The 23633-nt window shown below is 36.1% G+C and overlaps 3 protein-coding genes across 10 annotated transcripts in view; all 3 read left to right on the forward strand.

Annotated features, from left to right (window-relative positions):
- Positions 1 to 901: 901 nt before the first annotated feature.
- p4ha3 (prolyl 4-hydroxylase, alpha polypeptide III) lies at positions 902 to 21094 on the forward strand. Of its 6 annotated transcripts, none has more exons than XM_028464647.1 (13): positions 902 to 1158; positions 8827 to 8981; positions 9046 to 9269; positions 12261 to 12410; positions 12479 to 12530; positions 12605 to 12762; positions 13567 to 13746; positions 16297 to 16361; positions 16476 to 16635; positions 16738 to 16800; positions 19012 to 19080; positions 19774 to 19870; positions 20440 to 21094. In XM_028464647.1, exons 1-13 carry the CDS (start codon positions 971 to 973, stop codon positions 20508 to 20510), a joined length of 1632 nt encoding a protein of 543 aa, XP_028320448.1. In that variant the 5' UTR covers positions 902 to 970; the 3' UTR covers positions 20511 to 21094. The 6 variants fall into 6 exon arrangements, 4 of the variants coding, with proteins under 4 accessions (XP_028320448.1, XP_028320445.1, XP_028320447.1 ...); XM_028464644.1 differs by lacking the exon at positions 902 to 1158 and adding an exon at positions 7886 to 8145 and having other exon boundaries at positions 12602 to 12762; XM_028464646.1 differs by lacking the exon at positions 902 to 1158 and adding an exon at positions 7886 to 8145 and having other exon boundaries at positions 12602 to 12762; positions 16476 to 16584.
- On the forward strand, positions 3885 to 5046 carry LOC114474112 (odorant receptor 131-2-like). The gene has a single exon (XM_028464147.1). The coding sequence runs from the start codon at positions 3885 to 3887 to the stop codon at positions 4914 to 4916; it is 1032 nt and encodes a 343-aa protein (XP_028319948.1). The 3' UTR covers positions 4917 to 5046.
- A 1920-nt stretch (positions 21095 to 23014) lies between the features above and the next one.
- Positions 23015 to 23633, forward strand: part of c2cd3 (C2 domain containing 3 centriole elongation regulator) — a 41851-nt gene continuing 41232 nt past the window's right edge. Inside the window, exon 1 of one of the 3 annotated variants that reach the window (XM_028464633.1) lies at positions 23015 to 23101. The gene's annotated coding sequence lies outside the window, so the exon portion shown is untranslated. The remainder of the gene's footprint in view (positions 23102 to 23633) is intronic. The other 2 variants (XM_028464635.1, XM_028464636.1) reach the window with 2 other exon arrangements.

Below are 23633 nucleotides of genomic sequence, written 5' to 3' on the forward strand. Positions count from 1 at the left end.
AAACATTAAATATAGATTGTGTGGATAGTATTTGAGCATTTGTTGGTCATTTATATCTCACTGTGCTTCAAATATTAGAAACTGAGAGGACACATCCAGAATAGTATATTATCAAATACTATATGTGTTTTTATGCTTTATTTTTTTTTTTATTATTAATTGTGCCACAATAATTTGGGAAATTCAACACTATATAATGAAAATGTAACATCATACATGTATATGCTATTCACTGATACTACATGATATAGCCTACTTTTTAAACTATAAACAAAAACCAACAACATTAAAACCACAAAAAATAAATAAATCTAACGTTTATAAACAATGTACTTTGTGTATTACATACACAGAATGTTATACTTCCATTCAGCCAACAGATGTCACGGTTGGTTTTAACTTGATTAAAAAAATTTTTTCAAAAACCATCAGAGTAAAACAATGTCCTTCCATTGTGTGTTTACATCTTAAGTCAGACCAAAATGTCTTTTTCTCTCAGCTAAACATTAACTAACTTTATACAAATAATGAATAAATGTCCACAGAGGTTTATTTTCTTTTTTAGTGTTTTTTAAGGTCAATGGAAGTCATAATAATAATAACATTATTATTATTATTATTATTATTATTATTATTATTATTATTATTATTATTATTATTATTATTATTATTATTATTATTACTTTATTATATTATTATCACTTTAATATAATATCTACATTAATATAATATAGTCACTTTATTTTACTTTATTAATTAATCTACTATGAACCGCACACACAGACCCAGGCACATTACAGTGGTGGTGCATCATCATGTAAACTGATCTTTTGGGGGAGCCCAGAGTCACATCTGGATCCTCAGAGCTGTTCAGGGAAACCCAGAGTAGAGTAGAAAGCCTGGAATGGAGTAAAGGCTGGTGGTGGGAACACTGGAAACACTGGTCAGAGAGAAACCACTAGTGGAGAGGATGAAGTGTGCTCCTCATGCTTGTGTTTGGCCTCTTCTGCTGTTTGTCGCAGTGTTTTCAGGAGGTTTTGGGGAGATGTTCACATCTCTGCTGAATGTGAGGAGGGCGATCAGTGTGGAACAGACACTGATGAAGCAGCTGAAGACGTACCTGGACCTGGAAGAGCAGAGACTGCACGACATCAAACGGTGAGACCACAAAACATGACTCACACGTTGGAAAAACTATAAATCTTAAACTTGTTTAGAATGACGCTGAATCTGTGCAACACAAAAGCTCCTGGAATTGTGTTCACACGCCTGTAAAGTGCTTCAGAATGAACCAACCTAAAACAAAGAAGCCCTGACTGTGTGTTTAAATGGACTCATGAGACTGTTACAGTGGTGAAATCACTGTTTAGGAGCAGCTCCAGGGGCAGTGAATTATAAAAAGGACAAGTTCTCAGGGATTTATGCAGTACGTGCAGATTTTTCATGACTAAGAACACTGTCAACTTTGGACAGCTGCAAATAAAAAATAAATGTTGTGGGCTTACAAATATATCACCATAACTAACAATATAAAATCTATTATTTAGGAAAATTGAACAAGGAAAATGAAGCTTTATTTGAATATTATAACAATCAATAATAAGTCATTTTGCTCATAGATTTCTTTTCAAACTACTTCACAAGTAATTTATGTCCCTGATTCAACTGATTTTTTGTTGCATCATACTTTCCTGGATAAGTTCATGAGTCGTAGCATAATAAACTCTGAGTTGGTAGGGTGGAAAGACTTGCCTTCTATGATTATGGAAAATTTGCCAACCAGGGAGGATGGTTAGTCATGATTACTATCTATCTATCTATCTATCCATCTATCTATCTATCTATCTATCTATCTATCTATCTATCTATCTATCTATCTATCTATCTATCTATCTATCTATCTATCTATCTATCTATCTATCTATCTATCTATCTATCTGTCTGTCTATCTATCTATCTATCTATCTATCTATCTATCTATCTATCTATCTATCTATCTATCTATCTATCTAGAAGCAGGATGACAGCTCTGAGGAAGACTGCAGTGACAGGACGAACAAAATTAATCAATCACACTTTTTTCCATGTAATGAAGTAGTGTCAGGGTCGGTGCGGACCAGATGGCTCCAGCAGGCCAGATATGGCCGGGGGGCGCAGAGTTGACTGGTTTAGGACCTCGCTGAAGGCCCAGGTGTGAAATACATGGCCCGCCACTGGGATTAAAGAACGTTTTGGGCAAATTGCCAAAGCAACAGTTGAGACAACTGACCCAGAAAATGTTGACTTAACAGAATTTGCACATTGCTCAACAATCAGTAAGAGAGTTCCCATGCAACTGGACATTAGCCCACTTACTTTTGTGCCCAATAAAAACCTTTCAATGCAGACGTTCTGTTCTGCTCATGGTCTGTTGGCTGATTTTGGCATGTATCAGGCTTATTATTTTGTTTGTCACTAACACTCACTGCCACAAAGTGATTGAGTGAAGTCTGGAAACACTAGGATGAAGAATACCTCAGCTCGATATTTAACCCCCAACTGCAACCAAACCTCGACTACCAGCAGATGGCCAGGCTTTGTGCTTGTGTAGGTTGTTGATTTGTACAAAAATGGATCTTTGAGTTTGTATGTTTCCGGAATGGTTTGATGCTATGTAATCCAACATTCCACCTACGAATCTGAATAATCTAATGCCTGGTGACTTTTGTTTTACAATGATAGGAAGAGGAAACATCTGAGGCCATGGGTTCTTGTCAACAAGAGTGGATTCCATACAAGCAGGTCAGAGAAGAGGCCTTGCCGAAAGTAGGAGTTTGAGTGTGTTTGGATCTTGTTCACTAGTGAGTGGTGGAGAGCCTTAAATCAAAAGGCAAAGCTCTCCCAGTCAATTGACATTTTGTTCCTCATCTGGTCAGGAGCTCAGGGTCATGATGGACAAAGTAAGTTTTTAGTATAAGTGGCCAAAACAAGATTTGTCCACAGGGTGGCCAGGCTCGGCCTTGAAGATAGAGTGAGAAGCTCCAAAACCCTGAATGTCTTAGCGCTACTGTTCCTTCACACGGAGTGGAGGTGTTTGGTCATCTGCTGAGGATCTCCTGGACTTCTCCTTTGGGAGGTTTACTGGTTATGTCCTGCTAGAAGGAAAGCTTGGAGTTGGTCTAGGAACACCATGGGATCCCCTCTGAAGACATGGCAAATTTAACTGAAGAAAGGTTTGTGTGGAATAAAGTGGAGATTACAATCCCTGGAGTAGTGGAGAACTTACTTGTGATGTTTTTAATGGCAGTGTGTTTTAAAAAGTAGTGGACAGATTGATGTTGAATTCTACAGGAGACTGTCTTGTCTCTTTTATAATTTGAGAAATATTTTTACATATTTATATCTTCTATGGTTATACAAAGCTTAAACTGGAAAAATTAGAGAAACTTTGCTTTTACTCTCAGAGTTAGATAAGTTGTATAAACATTGAATGGAAAAAGAAGGTGGTGCTCTATCCACTGAAATCTGTTCCCAGAGACACACACTTTTCTTAATGATGAAAGTTGTATCTCTGGGGGAATAGAGTCAAACTCACTGATGATGGGGTTTGAACGGATGGGCAGGCGCATGTTTACTAGTAAAACATGTTATAAGAAGAAGAGTGGAGAACAGAGCTTCTCTACCAGATAGACGTTTTCTCAGGTAAGAGGGAGTATTAAATTAAATTTCTGTTTGTATTGAATGTGTGGTTTATTTGTGTGGTTAAAAAGCTGTTTGTATATTTATTCTGATGTGATGATACAGTGTGGTTAGAGCTGTATTTCTCATCATTTCTTTCCTTTGTGTGGGTGATTTAACACATACTTCTTTAAACAGGTGCAGATCGTCCAAAGCTTTTAGAAAATATGAATGTGACTGAATTTCCTGCCAATGCAACATCACAGAAACCTCTTACAATAATCATTAAGGTGTGTGCAGTCATCCCCTGCTTCACCGTCTACCTCTGCTGCATTGTTGTCATGCTGCACATTTTTGCGTCTCACAGGCAGATTCTAGACACCTCACGTTACATCCTGTTTGCCTACATGCTGATCAACGACACCCTGCAGATCACCTCTTCTGTGCTACTCTTCCTCTTTTCTATGTTGCAGATAAAGTTGTCTCTGGTCCTCTGCATCCCTCTGCTGTTTGTCTCCACTGCCACATTCCAGAGTTCACCTCTGATTTTGGCCACAATGTCACTAGAACGTTATGTTGCTATCATCTACCCTCTGCAGCGCCCGGCCGCCTGGCGCTCAGACCGTACCTGGGTCATCATCTTGTTAGTGTGTGTCATCAGCTGTGCATACCCCATGATAGATTATGCCATTGGGGACGTAGACCCCGCCATCACTGGCTTCTCCACCCCTGTGATCTGTACACCTGGAACTTTGAATTCCTCTCCTGTCCAGACGTTGTACAGAGCCGCATGCAATTTTCTGTTTTTCACAGTGGTGGCCATCATCATCCTCTACACGTATGTGAGAATCCTTCTGGAGACGAGGAAGATGAGACAGGATCAGGCATCTGTGAACAAAGCCATGTACACTGTGCTGCTGCACGGCTTCCAGCTGCTGCTCTGCATGCTGGCCTTCACTCGCCCCATCACTGAGACTCTCATTGTGCTGCACAAAGACTTGAATCCAGCGGACCTTTTTTATATTAACTACTTCTTTTTCATTCTGTTGCCTCGTTTTCTCAGCCCGCTCATCTACGGCTTCAGGGATCAAGCCCTGAGGCGACACATACAGAACAGTTTCCTCTGCTGCTCCAAAAAAAGAGTACAACCTTGTGTCAGGATTAAAATGCAGAAGAACTTGTTGGTATCCCAAAAGAGTAAGTTAGGATTTGTTTTTAGTAGGATTCAAAGAAGTGTCTATAGCTCTCAAAAGAAGTAGATGAAAGATAAATCTTACAGAAGCATTTTGCATTCACTTGAAAGAAAGAAAAAAAAATTCTGAATATTTGGTTTTTTTGGTGGGGGGGAAGGTTTTGCTTTGTTTATCGGGCTGTTCTTTACAAAAGCATATTGCACTCACTTGAAAAAAAAAAAAAAAAAAAAAATTCTGAATATTTAATTTTTTGGTTCGGACACATTTTTTTCTTCTGTTTTTTGTGGTATTTTTTTTGTCTGTTTTTCATGCTCATTTTTTTATCTTGTTTTTCGGAGCTTGTGTCATTTGAAACAATGGCTGTATTTATTTTTTTATTGACATCAAACATGGCCAGCTTGTTTCATTTGATAAAAAAAATAATAAATACTTTCAGTTTGGTTTTAGACACTTGATAGTTCTATCTTTAGGCCATATTGATGGCATTACAATAAGCCTTTTCACACTCGGAAATCTAGCAAAAAAAACTGAAAGAATTACTCTGAAAAACTGAAAAAATTGCTCTGAAAAACTGAAAAAAAAAATTACTCTGAAAAACAGAAGTAAAGAAAAAAAGAAATGATTCAGAGAAAATGTTGTTTCTTATTTCAAGTGAATGCAATAGGTTTCCGTAAAATCTTCTGCCAATGAAAACACAAAACTAAATCCATCTTTATTGTGGCTTAAGATGTGATAAAACTGTATTAAAAGGTCTTTTATGATAATTAAACAATCACTATTATCCAGTCTAAACGTTTTAGACTCTGAAGCCATAAATATCATTACTAATAAATGCATTATTAGTCACAAAAATGCATAAAACATTAAATATAGATTGTGTGGATATTATTTGAACAATTGTTGATCATTTATATCTCATTGTGCTTAATATATTAGAATCTGAGAGGACACATCCAGAATAGTATATGATCAAATACTACATGTATTTATTTTCATGCTTGAAATTTTTTTTTTATTAATTGTGCATATTTTTATAGATTTTTTTGATGGCTCAGGTTTTTCCAAAAAATGGCTGTGATTTCCTTTTTTAAATCTTTATTAAATGATGTGCACATAGTGTTAGTATCAAAAAAATGTCTCAATAATCAATGAATGTATATATATATATATGTATATATATATATATATATATATATATATATATATATATATATATATATATATATATATATATATATATATATATATATATATATAAATATATATATATTCATGATACGTTACCTCCCAATGGCTTGAAAGAAAATAAACAAGATTATTTTTTATCTGAAATCTATGAATTATGGTTATTGTATTATTTTCTCTGAACTACATCACTCTCAGGAATAAATTGTACAAATTAAACCACATTACTGAGCTTTTTTTATTTACAGCAATAATATGGGAAATTCAACACTGTATAATGAAAATTTAACATCATAAATGTATATGCTATTCACTGATACTACATGATATAGCCTACTTTTTAATATATAAACAAAAACCAACAACATTAAAACCACAAAAAATAAAAAAAAATAAAAAAAAATCTGTTATACTTCGATTCAGCCAACAGATGTCACTGTTGTTTTTAACTTGATTAAAAAAATAAATAAATAAATAAAAAAAAACATGTAAAACAATGTCTTTCCGTTGTGTGTTTTCGTTTTAAGTCAGACCAAAATGTCTTTTTCTCTCAACTAAACATTAACTATCTTTATACAAATAATGAATAAATGTGCACAGAGGTTTATTTTCTTTTTTAGTTTTTTTTTTAGGTCAATGGAAGTCATAATAATAATAACGACAATATATTATTATTATTATTATTATTATTATTATTATTATTTTTATTATTATTATTATAATAATAATAATAATAATAATAATAATAATAATAATAATAATAATAATAATAATAATATTACTTTATAATAACAATATCAATTTAATATAATATCTTATTTTATTAATGAATCTGCTATAAACCGCACACACAGACCCAGGCACATTACAGTGGTGGTGCATCTTCATGTAAACTGATCTTTTGGGGGAGCCCAGAATCACATCTGGATCCTCAGAGCTGTTCAGGGAAACCCAGAGTAGAGTAGAAAGCCTGGAATGGAGTAGAGGCTGGTGGTGGGAACACTGGAAACACTGGTCAGAGAGAAACCACATCCAGAATAGTATATTATCAAATACTACATGTATTGTCATGCTTTATTTTTTAATTTTTTTTTATTTGTGCCACAATAATATGGGAAATTCAACACTATATAATGAAAATATAACATCATACATGTATATGCTATTCACTGATACTAGATGATCGAGCCTACTTTTTAAACTATAAGCAAAAACCAACAACATTAAAACCACAAAAAAATAAATATATCTAACGTTTATAAACAATGTACTTTGTGTATTACATACACCGAATGTTATACTTCCATTCAGCCAATAGATGTCACTGTTGGTTTTAACTTGATTAAAAAAAATAAAAAAAAAAAAAAAAAAAAAAAAACATCAGAGTAAAGCAATGTCCTTCCATTGTGTGTTTTCGTTTTAAGTCTGACCAAAATGTCTTTTTCTCTCAACTAAACATTAACTAACTTTATACAAATAATGAATAAATGTCCACAGAGGGTTATTTTTCTTTTTTAGTGTTTTTTAAGGTCAATGGAAGTCATAGTAATAATAACAATATATTATTATTATTATTATTATTATTATTATTATTATTATTATTATTATTATTATTATTATTATTATTATTATTATTTTATTATAATAATATCACTTTATTATGATATCTACATTAATATAATATAATCACTTTATTTTATTTTATTAATTAATCTACTATGAACCGCACACACAGACCCAGGCACATTACATTGGTGGTGCATCGTCATGTAAACTGATCTTTTGGGGGAGCCCAGAGTCACATCTGGATCCTCAGACCTGTTCAGGGAAACCCAGAGTAGAGTAGAAAGCCTGGAATGGAGTAGAGGCTGGTGGTGGGAATACTGGAAACACTGGTCAGAGAGAAACCACTAGTGGAGAGGATGAAGTGTGCTCCTCATGCTTGTGTTTGGCCTCTTCTGCTGTTTGTCGCAGTGTTTTCAGGAGGTTTTGGGGAGATGTTCACGTCTCTGCTGAATGTGAGGAGGGCGATCAGTGTGGAACAGACACTGATGAAGCAGCTGAAGACGTACCTGGACCTGGAAGAGCAGAGACTGCACGACATCAAACGGTGAGACCACAAAACATGACTCACACGTTGGAAAAATCTATAAATCTTAAACTTGTTTAGAATGTCGCTGAATCTGTGCAACACAAAAGCTCCTGGAATTGTGTTCACACGCCTGTAAAGTGCTTTAGAATGAACCAACCTAAAGCAAAGAAGCCCTGACTGTGTGTTTAAATGGACTCATGAGACTGTTACAGTGGTGAAATCACTGTTTAGGAGCAGCTCCAGGGGCAGTGAATTATAAAAAGGACAAGTTCTCAGGGATTTATGTAGCACGTGCAGATTTTTCATGACTAAGAACACTGTCAACTTTGGACAGCTGCAAATAAAAAAAGAATGTTCTGGGCTTACAAATATATCACCATAACTAACAATATAAAATCTATTGTTTATGAAAATTTAACAAGGAAAAAGAAGCTTTTTCTGAATATATTAACAATCAATAATAAGTCATTTTGCTCATAGATTTCTTTTCATACTACGTCACAAATAATTTATGTCCCTGATTCAACTGATTTTTTTTGTTGCATCATACTTTCCTGGATAAGTTCATGAGTCGTAGCATAATAAACTCTGAGTTGGTAGGGTGGAAAGACTTGCCTTCTATGATTATGGAAAATTATCTAGCTAAAGTTTGTAATGTATTGTTAATTTTTTTTAATTGTAGTTCATCTTTTCATGCAGGTTTTATACCAAGGTTTCCAACCAGCACACTAAACTTTACAAAGGTTCTGCAGCAGCAATGGCAAATCCATTGGTGGCCTTCACCTTCATCAAGCGCCTTCATTCAGAGTGGCTAAATATGGTCGACAGCAACGAAGCCCTGGAAAATATAGAAGGTTGGACGTGAGTTTGGGTCTCCTTTGTTTCTGCTGCAGCTCCAGCTCACCCTCTGCTACTCAGCCCTCAGGTCTGCGTACACGGACCAGGAGGCCAACCTGCCCAACATGGAAGACGTCCAGGGAGCTGCTAAGGGACTGATGAGGCTGCAGGACGTTTATGGTCTCAGCGTCTCCGGCCTCGTCAAGGGTCACTTCCAGAAGGTCACAGATGGCGAGTCCGTCGATGTTTACAGGCCTGCGGTGTCCGCCCGACTGTCTGGAGATGACTGCTTTCTGGTTGGGAAGGTGTATAAAGTTAATTTCATTTCATCCATTCATCTGTTTTTACAACCAGCTTGGTAAACTAAACTAAAACGAGAAAAATATTGAATTCAAATAAGATTAAAAGAAATAGAGAAAAAACAACTGCGTCACAAGCCAACAAGAAGCACCCCGCCTAATTCAATCATTGCAACACATAAAATATTATATTTTAAATTCAAAAATATCAACAGAAACTTTAAAAACTATAAAAAATATGGATAAAAAGTACTATTATATGCATTTAATACACATTATTATTTAGGGATGATACACAACAAATGCATGAAAAATTAACACATTAACACCTATAAATATTACCTCCTTCTTACAGTGATCAATACTACATTCAGCCACTGATATCTGTAGTTTTTACCTCTGTGGTGTGGTTTACTTAATGATCAGTTTCCCTCTGGAACTAGTACTTAGAGGTAAAAAAAAAAAAACTTTTGTGTGTGCCAGATTGGATGCTCTGATGGGCTGGATGTGGCCCCCAGGCCCAGTAACTGACTTAATCAAAAAGTTGCTCATAGGGCAAATTTAGAGACTCCTCTTAACCCACGTGTCAAACTCAAGGCGATGTACCAAGTTCGGCCCTTAGGAGCATCCAATTTGGCCCGCAGGAGAAAATAAAATGACAGAGAAACCATGAGAGTGAGCTCAAACGTAAGCTGTGTGTTCTCATTCCTGCCAGTCATTGTGCTGTGGAAAAAGATGGCCTGAAGCTTCGAATGTGAGGAAGCATTTAGCGTTAAGCATGTGTACAGGAGGAAAAAACGAAGCTTCCCCCTCTGTCAATAATTTCCACAGTATTCATGCAGTGCTGATGTGTCAGGGCAGAGAACTGTGTGGGAGAGAGCAGCTGCTGTATGGAAAAGACATTATCTCATACCACACACGGCTCCGGAGCCATGCCTGCCTCCACTTGTTCATCAGCAGCAGTCTGACTAGACTGTGGTAAAGATGTGGAGTTTGTAGCTCTTTCAGTGACGGAGGCTTTAACTTGGCAGTAAAGCGTTTGTAGCTACAGCCTGCCTTACTTGGAGTCTTTTAAAGGCAGTTTGAATACAAGTTGACAACCCATAATGATGTATTCTTGGTGATTTATTGGTATGATTACAGGTTATGTCAACGTAAACCTGCAGATTCTCAGTGACTGCTGTTTAAAGGTATATATTTGGTTTCACTGATTAAGAATGAGCAAACTATCATATAAAAGTCCTTTTCCATTACTATTAATTAAGGGTTTAAGAAAAATTGTTGGCGATATATCGCAATATTTCACAGAATCAAGTGTGTTTTTTTTAATGAAAAAAAGCATTTCATTGTGCTAACATATGCATAGCACATAAACGCCCGGTCACTAGGTGTCAGTGAACCACATCAGACCTTGTTAAACTATCTCACTTCTTATTGCATTTTAGCTTGGCATTTGATTGCACTTTATTTTTCATAAAACATACTGGGCACTTTTATAGATGTATGTGGTTACTTTTTTCTAAGAATTACCCCTAAAGGTCCCTTTTGGTTATGTCACTTTCGTAAACACTCCACACCCACTGCCGCCTGCCCCACCCCACAGCGACATGCGCGCCTTTGCTCTCCAAAGACGTTAGCAACCGATCACTGAAAAATCATAATACAACAGTGACACTAAGGGTGCTTTCACACAAATAGTTCCATGTGGCCATGTGAACAATATGAGGAAGAGAGACAAGTAAAATAAATGAATGATGTGGGAGGGAAGGGAGTGAGGAAATGTGTGTGATGTGCTGACAAAGTGGCTCTGAAAATGGATGGATGGATGGATGGATATTTGTGTGTGTGCTGCCTGCTGGAGCACTGGGTTGTTAGTGTGTGTGCGGGCCTGTTGCGCAATGACACATACTGTCGTCGCGGTGTGTGTCGCTGCTGAGCTGTCACTGCATGGAGTTGCTCCATGGACAAAGGTCTTCTCTGCCTTTTTTTTGCTGGCTCCGCCATGATATAAGTTTGAGAAAAGTGAATTTAAAGACAATTCATAATCTAGCATTAGTTTGTATTGGCCTGCAGCAGTACGTCTTGCCACCGGGTCAGAGGCAGGGAAGTTGCAAATGCTGTTTTCTGGCCAGAGACCCCCCAATCACCCCATAAACACTTGTATTACCCTCACAGGGACTATGAGAAGGATTTATTAAGGTGAAAAAATTACTTAGTTCTGCTTTAAACTTTTACGAAAAATGTAATTTGACAGTTTGATAAACATACCACTTGTTTTTGATATTGGTACTTGAAATACAATTGGTTGCCATTTGCTTCAATTGTATTTCATACCATTTTGTACTTGTAAGGTGAAATTTGTAATTATTGATATCGCGATATATTGTAATTAGGTTTGGGCCTTGTTTGAATTTTAATGATTCCGATTCTCAATTTTGATTAATCTTCTAAACGATTCTCGATTCCGATTCTTTGAGTTGTGCAGGTCAACAGGTCACACATTTCACAGGAGAATTTTTTCTCAGTTTTTCAGTGAAACGGTCGCAAACTTTTGAGACTTTAGGTTGGTTCTTCTTCTGTTGCGCAATTCTTCTTCACAATGTAAATGGTGAGGAGACACTGCACCCAGCAGTTCATATATGGTACTGCTGCAAAAATAAAGCAGAACACGGCCGCCGGCCTGATTTTATCATGAATTTACAACATTGCGTGGACACAAATTTTTGTAGTCAACATTATAAACTATGTTACTAATAATGTTTGCATTATTGTATGTTACACACATTGTGGTTGGCGTAAATCTCAAGACGGTCTATATATTTTATTGTATTTTTTCTTTTGCCCCCCCGGCAAGAATCTCAAACTCCACCTATGATATATTGTATTGTGACACACAAATCATAAATCGTATCGTATCGTCAGATTCATAGCAATGCACAGCCCTACTATTAATTCTGCAGGATGGATCCAACTTAACTCAGACATTGTTGTGTACAGGTGGCCTATGAGCAGGAGGATTATTACCACTCTGTGCAGTGGATGGAGGAGTCGGTCCATCTCTTCAGAGGAACAGGAGGAGAATGGAGTCCTGAGAATCAAGGCACCTTAGAGGATGCTCTGGACCATCTGGCTTTCTCACAATACAAAGTAAATACAGAAAAAATAAGCATGTTTATGTGAAAACAGAAAGTCTGACAATCTTCTCATTGTGTTAGACAGGAAATATCTCCTACGCTCTGAGCTTGTCTCGGGAGTTACTTCATCACGGTGAGCCTTCTTTTTATTACTTTGTCTGCCTTAAGTGAACTTTGGGCTCATACTGGTTATCTGTTCTCTAGCAGATCCAAGGAATGATAGAGTTTTGCAGAATGTCGAAAAATATGAGAAACTGCTGGAGGCTGGAGATGTTTCCAAAGCTCCAGGACTGAGGAGACCTGACTCCACCTATCTAAGGACCCGGGACTCGTACGAGAGACTCTGCCAGACTCAGGGCATTCAGGTACTCCTTAACAAACTTCACTGTTTTTGTCTTCAAGGGTACATTAAATAAAGTAAAAAATAAACTTCATGTAATCAATATTTCTTTAACTGCAAACAATTACCATTGCAAGTCAGGTTACATTTCAACAATTCATCATTTATTGCACAAGATAAAGACCAGTAATACAAGTATTAGGAAGAAATCAGATCTGAGGCACTTTTTCTGATTAATTAGTCACCATCAAGTGATCATTTAATCTAAATTGTGCTGATTTTACACTTGTGTGATTAAAAAAGTAGGCTGTTGTCCAAACAAACATCTGTAACGAAAATCTATAGCTGGAAAAAACGCAAAGGACAGAAAAGTTGACACTTTCCACAACACTGATTGTGTTCTTCTATTTTTGTGTCACTTATTTTGGATTTTAGGGATTTTTGGGCTTTTTTTTAATCGTCTAATATTATAAAGCATTAAAATCCATAATAAACCATTTCAGTAAGAGTTTTGGGGGAAACAAGTTCATTTACTGGCGGTAAATACAGCATTAAACAAGTTCTCTTTGAATTTTTTTTTAAAATTGCACTCTTGGGCCTAAAAAGGTTTCGCAATGCAGCACATCTGGTTGCTTTGAACTGGTCTGGACAAGATTATTATAAGATTGCATTGACCACCACAAATTGGGTCTGGGACAAAAAATATGAAGGTTTTAGAACTTATTTTATTTCAAATTTCAAAAGACCACTGATTGATGATTAATTTTTGCATGGATGAGCAGCAATTTAAACAACTTAATGTAATTAAGATACATTTCTCTCCAAGCAGCCACAGCATTTTAAAAACCCTAAACTCTTCTGCGATATTTACAACAACAACAACAACCCGGCACTGCTGCTGCAGCCTGTCCGACGTGAGGTGCTCAGCCTGCAGCCGTATGTCGTCCTTTACCATCAGTTCATCACTGACACAGAGGCCGAAGATATCAAAAGGGTCGCAGAGCCTGGGGTAAGTGTGCATTTTTTTTGCAATATATATATGTTCAGCAGAGGTGTAAAGAGTGCTGATACTGTATATCCTACTCACTTACTTGATTGAAATTGTACTCAAGTGCAAGTAAAAAGTAGCTCACTTTGTACTCAAAGTAAAAGTTACTGGTTACTTTCACTATTCTCTACAGTAAACATCTCATGTATAAGCTTAAAAAGGTAGGCAGAGTTTACATAGCATTATGATGCTCTTTTCCTATGTTTAAATGGGTATGAATATTTTAGAAAGATGCGACCAAGGATTTGCATAATCTTCAGCTTCTCTCTCTTGTGGTGTTTTCTCTGGACTGTCTCCTATGCCATTCATGGTTCACTTCAGTCCACAAAAGCAGCAGTATGTGTTGCTAGTTCTTCCTTTGGTGATGGTCAGAGAAAATAACCTCCATTCACAGCTGTTTAGGCATTATGTTTTATGTGATGCATTTGATTGTTGTCTGGTCATTTCATTTTTTGTAGTTTCACAATGCCCGTTGATCATTTCAAAACAAAAAAAAAACAATAATTTACTCAGTAATGGTTGGGTGTAGAATTGTAATAAATGACTTTACTTTTAAAAAGTAGCTAAGTACAAGTAAAATTACTCATTGAGAAATATGCTCAAAAAAGTACAAGTACCCTTAAAAGCAACTCAATTACAGTAACGTGAGTACTTGTAATCCATCACTTTTACCTCTGGTGTTCAGAAAGTCAGAAAGTGATGACATTTTTTGCTTTTTTTTGTTTTTGTTTTTTACACGAGTGCTGCATCTTTGGCTCATTCTGTCTGTTTAGTTGTGGTTTAACTACCCCCCATGTTGTAGAAATGTTACTGCAGGGTGTAAATCATGGTTATCACTGAATTCTCAGTGTGGTTCTCACATCTGTAGAAACCAGAGACATGGGCTTCTATAATCTTGCTTGTTCCAACTAAAGTTCTGTGCCAGGCCCCGCCTGACAGTGGAACCGAAGCTTTTGGTGCTCAACTGTAGCTGCCTGTAATCACATATTTCAGTGGTAAAATACATCTGACTAAAATGTGAGCCTATGCAGCGTTTTCCTGCTATTAAGACGCTATAGTGGAGGAACTGGTTTGAATCCAAGTGGGAATATTGGGGATCAATTACTACAAAAACTTGGTTGAGCTCCCCAAACTATCCGAAACACCTCACTGAGGTTTACTGGTTCATATACTGGTACTCTTCTAAACCACTCAAAAATACTTAATAATCAAAATTTGCTGCCGCTGCTTCAAGAGCTTTGACCTAAGCTTGGTTACATCAGGGATTTACTCAGTGGTCCTATGGGTCCTGTGAGCCTTTTGGCAAAGTTCAGGGAGTTTCCTTGTTTCCTCAGTGTTGAATGAAAACAGACCCTGAAGGGAGCTTTAGCTGTCAGCATGAAAAACATTTGTTAACCATAATATTGGCATAAATTCTGCTTTATCAGCAATCCCACAGTGGTGAGAGGAATGCCAGCCGGTTTAAAGCGGGTTTTTAATAATATTTCAAATAAGTTCAATCTGTTTTCCTTACAGGGTTGAATATTTTAAAGTTTCAGAAGACATCGACTAAAGCAGGATAATCAACTGAGAAGTGTTGAGTAGATTAGTGGTTCTCAAACTCTTTTGGTTCAAGTACCCACTTTCTCTGATTCCTGAATACAACATTTTGCATAGAAAACTATTTAAAAACAACTATAGAGTGATAACACACATTTTAAAGAATCTAATTTTGTAAATGAAAAGTGGAAAGAAACAGTATTTAGTGCAGTTGTTACCAACCTTGTTTGGATCGTGACCCCATTTTGATATCAAGAATTTCCGGCGACCCGAAACACATTTTCTTTTTAGAATTATTTTTTTTTTTTTAATTATTATTATTATGTTTGAACTCAGATTTTTTTTTATTTTTTTTTACTGCATTTTAGATGAACTAGATTCACAAAGTGAAAGTACAGAAATACAGTTGTTTAAGATTGGGTTGTTTTGATTTTTTCTTTTTTTAAAGAATAATAATTCAAAATTTCAAAAATCTATTTTATTTTTCAGAAATTTCAGGTAACCCCAAGGTTGAAGGACACTGAATAGATTTATTTCTATAGTTTTTATCATTTCTGGTTATCTCACGCCTGGGGTGGGACCAAGATTGTTAATTTTCCACTGTCTCTCTCTCTCAAGTACCCCCTATACTGCCATCGCATACCCCAATTTGCGAATCAGTGCAGTAGATTGTACAGGTTTATGAAACTTAATTTTTAGACTAGTTTGAGGCTCCACTTCGTGTTGCTTGCTTTTCCTATTCTGAAGACAAGTAAATACACTAAGAAATCAAAAAATGTACAAAGCTGGAATTTCTATGCGCAATATAATCAGAAACATCTGCAAATCTGGGCAAAACAGGAAATTTGACTTATTTTCTAGCCTGATGCTTAAACCACTTTGTTCCAATGACACAAGGAGCCTATTGTAAACATGTGCTGTGACAGAAACATTCCTGAATGTGACAGACTGTGTCCTCTTACTGTTAAATAGTTAAGGAGATCTGTGGTGGCAGCAGGAGAGAAACAAGCAGCTGCAGAGTATCGTATCAGTAAAAGGTACAATATACTGCTTTGTATTCTCCATTTTCACTGATAAATGCATGTAATAAATAATTAACTGTGTTGAATCAGCTGCAGATTGAAGTGTTGACGCCCGTTTCTCTGTTGTAGTGCTTGGCTAAAGAGCTCAGCACACCCCATTGTTACAACCCTGGACCACAGGATCTCCACGCTCACTGGTCTGAATGTGAAGCAGCCGTACAGCGAGTACCTCCAAGTGGTGAATTATGGGATCGGTGGCCATTATGAGCCACATTTTGATCATGCAACAGTTAGTTTTCAGTAGTCGTGTGCAGCTGTAATGGATTGTCGCACAGCTGATATCATGTATGATGTCTTTTTACTTCTTCTTTTTTTTCTTTTAATAAACCAGTCGCCTTCCAGTCCGGTCTACCGGCTGAAAACTGGGAATCGTGTTGCAACATTCATGATGTACGTAAGTACATTTTGAATTCACTTGCCAATTTTCATGTATTCTTGCATTAATGAGAGGTGTGACAATGACTGACTTTGTGCTGGCTCAGAATTAAAACTTTATAATGAAAAAAAAAATGAAACAAGTGGCTTGAGAAACTCTGAATGGATCTGATCTAAACCTTGACTTTTATTACATTGTATGTCTGTTGTTTATTAATGCAATTAACTTGATCAATATTTTTACACTTTCTGTCATGTTAGATATCATGTTAGAGATTGAATAGCAGTACAATGTACATTTTAGGACATCTTCAGGTCTCAGAGTGTGTAAAACCTCTGTAATTTGTCAAACCAAACACCGTCAGATGAAACGGGCTCAGGCTTCAAAATAAAAGTCATCAGACTAAGCGGCCACAAATAATACCGCCTCAGTCTGTAAAACACGACATGACATTGTATTTTGAAAAAAACGGAAATACCCAAGACATCATCAATATATGCTGTTTCGGATACGAAAGTAAGTTGAAAGCTGTTGTTTTCTGTTTATTTTTAAAGGTTAAGATACATCAAAATTTTATTTACCTATGTATTCATCAATCAAACCTTTTAACTTTAGAAAAATAAAAGGAAAGAACGGCTTTTTGACTTACTTTGTCATGTGTACTTCCGGTTCTTTCAAAATAAAACACCATATTGTGCTTTATGGCCTGAGGTCGTTAAGTCTGAGGACTTTTATTTTGAAGCCGGATGCTGTTGGCTTTGACAAGTGAGGCCGTTTCATCTGACGGAGGTTTTCCTGATACTAATACTTCACGCTGAGGCCTGAGGATGTCCTAAAATGTAGCAGTGGCTATTCGTACGGTTGCCGTATCAATATACCACTGTTCTATCCATACGCAGCGCCCCTATTTGGCCAGTTTAGGTGACATGATAGGTCAGTCATTGGCCAGTTTAGGTCGCGTGACTAAGACTAAACCTTACCCTAAACCTAACCCTAACCCTAAAAATTGTTGCGGTATTGGGTTATAACCAGTGACGTGCAGTCAGGGTAGGCAAGGTAGGCAGTGCCTACCCAAGGGTGAATTGATACTTTGATTATTTGTTTTAATTATAATATAATTATAAATTATTTATTTTTCAATTTCCGATAGTTAACAGTACCTATAAGTTTGAAAGTGTCCGCATTTTGTGCTTTTCATAGCCCAAATCGCTAAACATCGCTATTTCCTAACCGCTATAAGGCAGGAGGAGGCCACACCCCTTCTCAAAGGCACGTTGCTGCTCTGCCTCTGTTCCCATAGCGTGTTTTTATGTGTTTGCACATGCGCAGTCAGTTCCCCAAGATGAAAACCATTTAAATGGTATGCTATGCTAAATGCTATACCTAAGTTCACAGTACATTAGTGAATTGATATCCCGTGACCGCTGCTGCTACGTTTTCTAGCTAGTGGGCGGGATAACACAACAGTCAGGATGACAACGCTAGACACGATAAAGAAACTTTTTTTTGAGGAAAAACGACAGCTTTTAAAAGATGGGAGACCAACACCTGAGGCTGTTCTGAGTTGTTGTTGTTGTCATTTTCTCCGTGTTTCTGTGTTTCCAACACAAACAATGAATGCACTGCTGTGTCATGAGATACATTTTGTTGGGAGAGTATGGAGGGTATATTGAATAATTGTTTATGTTTCTTTAATGGTGTTTTATGATGTTGATTTTGTTAGATGGCTAAATGCTTGTTCATGTGGATCTTGTTGGGTTTTTTCTTTCTTATTATGAATTTTATATTTTGGTAAGCACATTGAGATGACATTGTTGTAAATTGCGCTATACAAATAAAGTTGAATTTGATTGAACTGAATTGAATTAACACTAGCCAGCAGAAACATATGAAATTGTCATTGGTGTTGACATTGGTGGTCTCGATTTGGAATGGCCTGCCTACCCTACCCTAGTGCTCACGGCACGTCACTGGTTTAAACATAACCCTAAACATAACCCTAAACATAACCCTATACCTAACCCTAAACTTAACCCTAAGACGCTACGTACTTGTACTTTGGTAACCGTACCAATAGCCCTGGGGGTTGTCCGTATGGCAACCATACGAATAGACACTTTCTAAAATGTACACAGTATAGCATAATTAATTTCAAATGGGGCAGCACACAGAGAGGATTCATTTGATTGATGTAAAATGATCTTTGAAAACACGTTCTTTTCCCCACAGCTGAGCTCTGTAGAGGCCGGGGGCTCCACAGCCTTCATCTACGGCAACTTCAGTGTTCCAGTAGTGGAGGTAAACATGTGGAGCTTCAGGTGGTTTTACTGTAATAAAAGTAAAGAAACATTTTGCATTGCTTTGAGTTTATTCTCCATGTAGCATTATGGGGTTGTTTCTGATTGATTGTGTGAATTTTACAAACACAAAACTGATCCTTTAGAGGATCCAATTTGGGCCGCAGGAGAAAAATAGAAATGACAGTGAAACAATGAATTAGATACCTCAGTGCCTCCAAACAAACAAATTCAAATAAACTCCACAATATTTGCCAGGGATCGCAGTTTTCCCATGATTATATCACATGATGGCAGTCTGTCTTTCTTTTTAAATCACATACTGTTGAAAAGACTCTCAATTCCCCAAAATCCTGCAATTTTTCTGAAATTATTCCACAAAACTAAAAATGTGTAAAACAATTTGTCACAAAATGAAATGAATTTTCCTGCAGGGACTGATATCTGTCACTTATTACTATATTGTCTGTAACTTACATACTTTATATGTAATTTATACATAGAAGTTTTAAGTATTGTGTTAAAAAAAATCTAATTTTTTCCACCTAAAATCTGCGGCCCACGAGAGATCAAACTGGTCGCTATTTGGTCCCTGAAAGTAAATGAGTTTGACACCCTTGTTTTGCATTATGACCTTAAAATAAACAGCTTTCTTGACTGACTAAGGGACACCTCTGTGGTTTGCTTGTTTCAGAGAGCTGCCATCTTTTGGTGGAACCTTCATAGAAATGGTGAAGGAGATGTGGACACGCTGCATGCAGGCTGTCCAGTTCTAGTTGGAGACAAATGGGGTGAGATGCCTGATGTTCAGAGTCCAATACCTCAAGTTTCACATAGTAAGACAATCAAAATAGAGACGCTTGATCTCATGTCCAGGAGAGGACCACATTTGTGCAGACTTTGACATCACGTGAGTGCAGATCAAAAAATGAGGAGATTTAACTTACACAATAATTCCAGCAAGATTATTTTTCTTTTTTTTTCTTTTTTTTTTTTGAATAATAGGTTAAGGTTTCATTTATTCAGAATTATTACATGGAAGTCAAGGAAACTTCAAAGAAAACATCAAAACGATCAGCAGACGCCTTTGACGAAGACTGGCAGTTGACAGTCAAAACATGTCAGGAGATCAGAGTGGATTTCCTGAGGAACTGCTGTCTGAATAAATGAAACCATAACATATTATTAAAAAAGAAGGCAAAAATAATCCTGCTAGAATTACTCTTGGTATTAGTTACATGTTACATTTTTTATAGCAGGAGGGTTGCAGATGTATTTAAACTTTTCAAACACTCAAGTGTGAATAAAGTTGAAGATTATTTTATTGTATAACATTAGACATGTCCATTATCTTGTTTAGTGGCAAACAAATGGATCCACGAGTTTGGTCAAGAGTTCCACCATCCCTGTAGCCTTAATCCAGAGGAGTAAACGGAGAGTCTTCGAAGCTAAATGGCTTCCTGAGCGCACAGTGGCCTAAGCAAGGCTAGAGCCGTAGAGGACGGCCTGCATATGGGCTCCTGACCCCACGGCTCCTCGAGGGTACAGTGAAAACTTGAAGAGGACACAAAGTGTAGCACAGTAGGTGGTCAGCCTTCCTGAGGACAATGGTTGCGTTCATCCAACATGTGCAGACGGAGAGAGATTCAAGATTCAAAGTATTTATTATCATGTGCACCGTAACGAAACTTGTTTCCCTATACAAGGAAGTTCTTACTTTTCTGTCCACACTGGATACTATATAAAGATTAAAAACAAAGAAAAGAAAAGTATAATAATAATAATGATAATGATGTAAAACAATAACAATAACTGTACTTGAGTGCAAGGTAAAAAATAGATGAATATATTAATAAAATGTATTGTGCATCATTAGAACAAATGAATCCTGTAACAAACAGTGAAACTGTGAAAAACACTTGTACTTGCCTTAATTTTTCTGTTGTTTTTTTTTCCTTTTTCTTCTTCCTTCTTTTTTTCTTTTAGAAATTTAACTTCAAAATCTGCATTTAAAAAAAAAAAAAAAAAAACATTTAAAAAGAATCCGTATAATTTCCTCATAGATTTTTAAAGATTATTAGAGTTGCTTCCTGGTGGCGCATTGGTTAAATTAAATTGATATTGTTTTTCTCCTCAAAAATGTATTTTGTGTGTGTGTGTGTTGCGCATGCATGTGTCTGTATAAGTGTCCAACCATTTACAATGACTGATCAGGAAATAGCTGGTTGGTGGACATGGACATATTTTATTTCACCAGTTGAATGTTACACTGACACCTAAAAACCCCTTTAAAAGGAGAGGTACTGACAGAGGAGACACTTCATCACTTTACACATAAAATTAATTTTTTTTCTATACATTTTTTCACGTTCTATGTTGCTGTGCAGCTCACAAAACTGTTAAGTTTTTCTTGGATTCTTGCCTTTTCTCCTCTGGGTAAAATCTGACACCCTTGTTTCCATACTTGGCTGATTTGTAGCAGATTGTCTGCAGAGTTTTGTTTTTTTCTTCTGTTCATAGATCTCTTCTTGTGACTGATGCTCTGAGTCGAAGGAAGTGGTCATTGGGAGTGAGCCTATTTGTTTTAAGATGATTGTATCATGTGGCCATTATTACTGTCTGGAAAATGATTTGAAACTTTGTGTTTTCAGATTGTGAACTTTACAAACTTACTCTCACGGTACACGATTAAATTACACTTCATGAGCACCAGACGTCTCCAATGCGTGACCTCTCAGGATGTCCTGCTGCTTGAATGGCGTCCCTCTGTCTGTCGTACCTTTGCTTAATAAGAGTTGCTGTTCAGCTAAGAATATATATATATATATATATATATATATACACATATATATATATATATATATATGTATATATATATATATATATATATATATATATATATATATATATATATATATATATATATATATAAAGAGGAGAAAAAAACCTGGTTTACATTACTGAAAATAGCCGGACTTGGTTTTTTTCTCAGTTATCGTTTACAATATTCACTGGCAGTAGGAGGGAATTTATGTTTTTGTGCATTATCGCCTATATTTTAATTCATTATTATCCTGTTCATGGTGTATTACAATCTTGATTGTAATCATTTAATTGCAGGAGGGATATGAGAAGGCAAATCCCCCTAGAATTTGAGTTGGGGGCCGTATCATAAGTTTGCTTTTGCTTTTTACCCCTAGGATTATGAAACTGCTGGTCCAAGCATTTATAGGTTAATCAACATTTCGAATATTATTTTTTTTAGTCTGTATATTTCTGAACAGAAGTATTGGTGGCTTCTGCAGTGCTAAGGACTATTAAATATCAATTGGCTGGTATTCAACACGTCTATGGAGGTAGATTTGTGTCTTTATTATTCATTTGAAAAATTTTTTTACTTAAATCAATAAAGTGTTTTCGATCAAAGGACATTTTGAATCAAAAAACACATTTTCAAATAGAGCAAAAACGAAGTGTTCAAATGCAAATGATATTTACTTCTAAAATTAAAAAAAATAAACATATGTATATATTATTGATGTCATCTTTTTTTCAATTAGGCCATATTATGGGTTGGACATTTGTGTCTTTGTTATTCAATCCCCAAAAATACTGCTTTAATCAAAAAATTATTTTCAATCAAAATATGACTAATTTTAATCCTAAAAACAGCAACCTTTTTCAATAAAAAAGTGTTCAAATGCATATCATTTAAGATGAATTCCTCTGAAAGCGTTTTTTTTAATTGAAAAGGTGTTTATTGATTGAAGTGAAGTTTTTTTTAATTATTATTTTTAATTTAAAATACGTTTTTGATTAAGAGAACTATAATTTGGATTGAATGGTAAAGACAAAAATCTACCTCCATATACACATCACTCTCAGTGATATAACCAGTTATATCAGAAGTTCTCCATTCACATCATTAGTATTGTGTGTGTTCCTAGTGATTGCATTTTAATGCGTCATATTTTGTGGATGAAGAGGACCATTTGAACACCTGTTGGATACATCTTTATGAGGTGAGTTTTAAACTGCTTTCCTGATAACTTTCAAACTAATGTAGAAGAGGAGAGATTCTGCCTTTTGTAGTTCAGCTGTGTGTGCGTATCTATAGGCTAATGCTATGAAAGCTAACGTTAGCTTTAATGTAGCTCGAGGCTAATTAGACAATGTGGCGAAAACATGTCTTAAAATTAAAGTTGAAGCTCAAAATAAGCTCTAATGAATCCTGAGACTATCTAAATGTCGATGTAGCTTGTTGGCTATTGTGTAAGTCAAAATTAGGGGTGTCTACTGTCATGTACAAATTAACTTTGTAAAGTTAACATGTCTATAGATTTATTAAACAAGTACATTTTTTTTGCCCATGAGCAATGTATAAGAACATAGGTATGTATTAAATTTGTGAATCATGTAAATATATATTATATATATGAGATCTTTACACTTTACAGACAACCTGTCCAGGGTGTACCGTGCCTAACGCCCAGTGTGAGCTGGAGATGGGCACCAGCAGACCCTAAAAACAGGAAGAAGTGGATCTTTTTTTTT

Source organism: Gouania willdenowi, chromosome 13 (assembly GCF_900634775.1).
Source record: "Gouania willdenowi chromosome 13, fGouWil2.1, whole genome shotgun sequence".
In the NCBI taxonomy this organism is placed as follows: Eukaryota; Metazoa; Chordata; class Actinopteri; order Blenniiformes; family Gobiesocidae; genus Gouania; species Gouania willdenowi.

Coding starts and splice junctions, on each gene's coding strand:
- LOC114474112 (XM_028464147.1), top strand. CDS start 3,885: ATGAATGTGACTGAATTTCCTGCCAATGCAACATCACAGAAACCTCTT.
- p4ha3 (XM_028464644.1), top strand. CDS start 7,958: ATGAAGTGTGCTCCTCATGCTTGTGTTTGGCCTCTTCTGCTGTTTGTC. Junction 8,146..8,826: donor AGACTGCACGACATCAAACG/GTGAGACCACAA, acceptor CTTTTCATGCAG/GTTTTATACCAAGGTTTCCA. Junction 12,763..13,566: donor GCCAGACTCAGGGCATTCAG/GTACTCCTTAAC, acceptor CTCTCCAAGCAG/CCACAGCATTTTAAAAACCC.